At 45.1% G+C, this 3,864-nt stretch overlaps 1 protein-coding gene across 3 annotated transcripts in view; it reads right to left on the minus strand.

Annotated features, from left to right (window-relative positions):
- Positions 1-488: 488 nt before the first annotated feature.
- The window catches only part of LOC118287995, a 5,222-nt gene continuing 1,846 nt past the window's right edge, over positions 489-3,864 (minus strand). Inside the window, exons 4-6 of one of the 3 annotated variants that reach the window (XM_035613719.2) lie at positions 3,705-3,864; positions 2,926-3,102; positions 489-2,392 (exon numbers count right to left, since the gene is read on the minus strand). The exon at positions 3,705-3,864 is cut by the window's right edge and continues 2 nt beyond it. In XM_035613719.2, coding sequence (XP_035469612.2) covers positions 2,956-3,102; positions 3,705-3,864 — 307 coding nt within the window. In that variant the 3' untranslated portion in view covers positions 489-2,392; positions 2,926-2,955. Of the gene's footprint in view, positions 2,393-2,925; positions 3,103-3,700 lie in introns of all 3 variants that reach the window. The other 2 variants (XM_035613718.2, XM_035613720.2) reach the window with 2 other exon arrangements.

Below are 3,864 nucleotides of genomic sequence, written 5' to 3' on the forward strand. Positions count from 1 at the left end.
GTTGTGGAGGGTTTGAGTTTTTCTGTGGTTAGTGTTTGATCTGGGTTAAACAGTAACATTGAACTGCTCAACTGCTGTAATAACCATTGGTTACGTATTTGGGGTTAAACAGAGTCCATGTTAAGGCAAAGCTTCAACTGTAAAATCGTAGGACTTTTTTTGTTAACCCAATTCATCTAATATGTACTCTTATGTTGCTTTTGAAATTATGTAGATGTCTGTCTGTCTGATGTGAGTTGATTAAACCCCTAAATCTCCCCTCTGTCTTCATATTTAGATTTCTTTTCCTTTTGAAAAATAACCCATTTATCGCCCTTAAAATTATGTGGATGTCATTCCTCACCTTTGCATAAGGTTTGCTGTGGAGAAGCAATACAGAAAGCCCCACTCCACAAGGTGAAGGATTAGTTGTGAGTCCAGGCAAAGAGGACCTGGGGAGCCCGACATCAAACCAAACCAACCACCCCAACAACCACATAGTTCCAATCTTCAAATGATTCTTTTTATTATCAAAACAATAATAATAATAAACACATTGCATACTATGCATACACATAAATAATAGCAAAGTAATACAGTTTAGGTGCCAACAGTCTAGCTCAGATAGTAGAAAACAACAATATATGTAATCACAGTTATGCAGATGACACATAATCCCATACAAGATCTGAGTGAATGCAATGATTGCAATGAATTAAATAAATGATTGGATGTGTCAGAATTTTCTTCAGTTTGGAAAATATAAAACTTAAATCATTGTTTATGAAAACTGGGAAGAGCAGTTCAAAGTCAGCTCTCAGCTTCAGTCAGTGGAGTTAAAAAAAACAGCAAACCAAGGTCATTGACTCAAATTAATGATCATTTTAAAGTCAGTTAACTATCACCTTGAGAGCATATCGAGGACTAGAAGACTTATTAGAAACCATGCATTTATCCTTAGTCGACTTGACTGCTGTAATGGTGTCCTTCTGAAAAATTGATCCGACAGCTGCAGCTAAGGTCAATAACTAACACCAAGAGAGTGGATCATATCAGTCCAGTTCTCAGACAGGCTCCCTGTCAAAGAATTGACTTCAAAATACTGCAGTCGGTTTGTGAAGCACAGGATGGTTTAGGGCCAATTTACATTATTGATCATGCTGCTACGTTATGAATCCCCCAGACAGGGCTGCTTTCTGTCCCTGGAGTCAAAACTGAACATGGAAATGCCTTCAACCAAACCCCTAAAATTATAAAGCATTTGACAGAAAGCTCGGGGTCTCAAGCAACTGCTCGCTCTGCATGCACCGTTGAGGGGCCCCCTGAACCCTGGCTGTGGAAAAACTCGGCCATGGTGTTGACTGCTTATTTTGCTCATCATAGGTTTTGTGTCATAAAAGAAGGCCATATAAAGACATGCTAACGTGGTTAAGAACTTGTTTATCAATAAAGGGCTAAACGGGATAATCCCCATTGTTACCATTTGTGTTTTTCAGTTAAATGACTCAATAGCCATTGGGTGGATTAGCATGAAGAGGTACAGATCTTGACGGTGCTCAGAGGATGAACTGTGATGTCTTTGGCGAGCCAATGCCTTTCAAATTTCACCAGCACACTTTCCCTATGTCCTGTGAAATATCAGTATGGATTGGCACACAATTCTCTAAAAACTCTTAACCCAAACTGCCTTTTTAAGTCTTGAGGAGCAGAAGGCACCATCTGAGTCGTGACATTTAACTTTCTTCCCGTGTTTGTCTCCCCATTTCAAAAAATCTCACCAGGTTGTGCAACCCCCCCCCGTTGTATGAGTTGGAGGACTCAGTCATGGGCTCACCTCGTCTGTCAAGCTGCGACTGTTGACCTGAGATGAACGAGGACAATGGTGAAAAATGGGAAATAGCGTTTCGAAAATATTGTATAAACAACGATGAAAAAAGTCACAGGACTCTGTGTTTGAGATAGAACTCAAACTTTAATAAAAAAATGTCCCCCTTTTGCAATGTTCTTGGAAAAACAAAACCGTAAAACCAGCCAGAAATCACATTGGACAATCCAGCGATCCATCCCCCTCGCCCTCGGGGAGTGTGAGGCTTGAGTCAGAGTCATTAGCATGAAAATACCTCCAGTCAGAATCACAAAGATCCATCAACAGCTCTGTCTCAAAGAACAAGCGTTGGCCCTGATGGCGCCGTCCTCTCGGCTCGAACAACAGCGGCCCTCTCTCTCGCGCTGTGGCTTGGCAAAGAACCCGGGGAAAAACCTGGAATCCTGCGCTGGTCGGCAGGAGGAGGGCAGTGGATGGTTAACTGAGGTCGTGTGTGTCCTCGCTGAGGCTCGAGGACTCGTCCTGGGAGTGCGTTGGCAACTGAACATCCGGAGACTGGCGAAGGGCTTCCCCATACGTCGGTGGGGGCTAAAATTGAACGCGATTAAGGAAGTGTTAATGCGTGACATACTGTGTCTAAAGAACTTGTCAATTTTAGACATAAAGGTCAGTTTACTGGTCTTGGAGAGAAACCGTTTTGTTGAAGGAGGCTCAGTTGATCTTCTGTGGCTCGGGAGGAGCCTTAAACAGTTTGGGGCTACATCCATACTAACATGTTGGCTCCGCATCGGTAATATTTCACCTTCCATACAAACAAACAAACCTGAAAACACATATAATGCGACCATTCACTCAAAAACGGGAAGCAGGAAGCTAAATCAAAAAAGGTAGTGATTTAATCCTCCCCGGAAGTTATTTGCCTTCCTGTATACCAACCAACTTTATGGGATTAAGACCCTGATTTTTGGAACAACATCTCAACAACAGTCTCTTTCAGCTGGTTCAAATGTTCATTGACTGCGTTAAATTATGATCACGTAATGAGTTGAGCTGGGCACGCACTGTACGATTTTAGAAATGCTGTTGTTAAAATTCCAGCTCATGCTGTCCGAGTGACTCGCCTGCGATGTGAAGCCAAAGTTTTTTTGTGCTCACACTCTGACCGTCAGCCACCGGCTCGACTGCTCGCACCCGTCGACCCTGCAGAAAAGGCTCCTCCGAGGCAGAGAAGTTTGTCTACCGTCGAAGACGAATGCCGACGAGGACAGACGCCGTTTGCCACTGGTCAGGAACTTCAACTGTGCAAAGAGGTTGAAAAAATCATCGGACTCTCAAAAGTGTCTCGCAGCTCAACAATGGGCGTAAAAAATCGCACAGTGTGTGCTCACATGCTTTGCTCCTCTTCCCAACACTCTGGGAGGTCTGACATGGCTTGGATATCTATCTCGGTCTTTCTGAAGAAACCAGCATCGGCCGCTGTCTTTAACCGGCCCTGGCGTGAAACTGGAGGTGGGGAGTGATTGGCTAGCTCCGAGGACTAAAAAGACTAGAAGCAGGCGAGAAAAGCTAAGGCCTCACTCTGTCCAAATGGTCCAAAATACACCCACCATCACCTCGAAAAAACCTCACTTAAAAACGTTTGTGTTTAACCTACGGGGGGGGGTTACATGCCAGGGCAATTTACTCATGTTCAGCAGCCCAGTGCCGCCCTGCGTCATGGGTTGTCCCGTTGTGCTTGGTAACCCGGGCTGTCGCAAAGAAGACACTGCACACCCTGTGGTTTGTCGAGAAAGCGTTCCAGCATGCAACTTCCCCCCGAAATCCAAAACTGATGTTGGCGTAGAGCACTACCTGGAGCCTCTTGGGGGACCACACAGAATCGGCCAGTCTGCTCACCTACCTCGCCGCGGCAGCCCATGAGGCCGAAGCGCTGTGCGATCATGCCGTGGATCTGCCTCTGCCTGTCCTTCCTACGAACACTCTCATAGGACGGCAGCCTCGGCAGGGGCCCCTCCATGTGGTAGTCATTTGGCTTCCCTATGATGAAAAGCCTTCCAGGA

This window comes from Scophthalmus maximus, chromosome 16, assembly GCF_022379125.1.
Source record: "Scophthalmus maximus strain ysfricsl-2021 chromosome 16, ASM2237912v1, whole genome shotgun sequence".
Taxonomy (NCBI): domain Eukaryota; kingdom Metazoa; phylum Chordata; class Actinopteri; order Pleuronectiformes; family Scophthalmidae; genus Scophthalmus; species Scophthalmus maximus.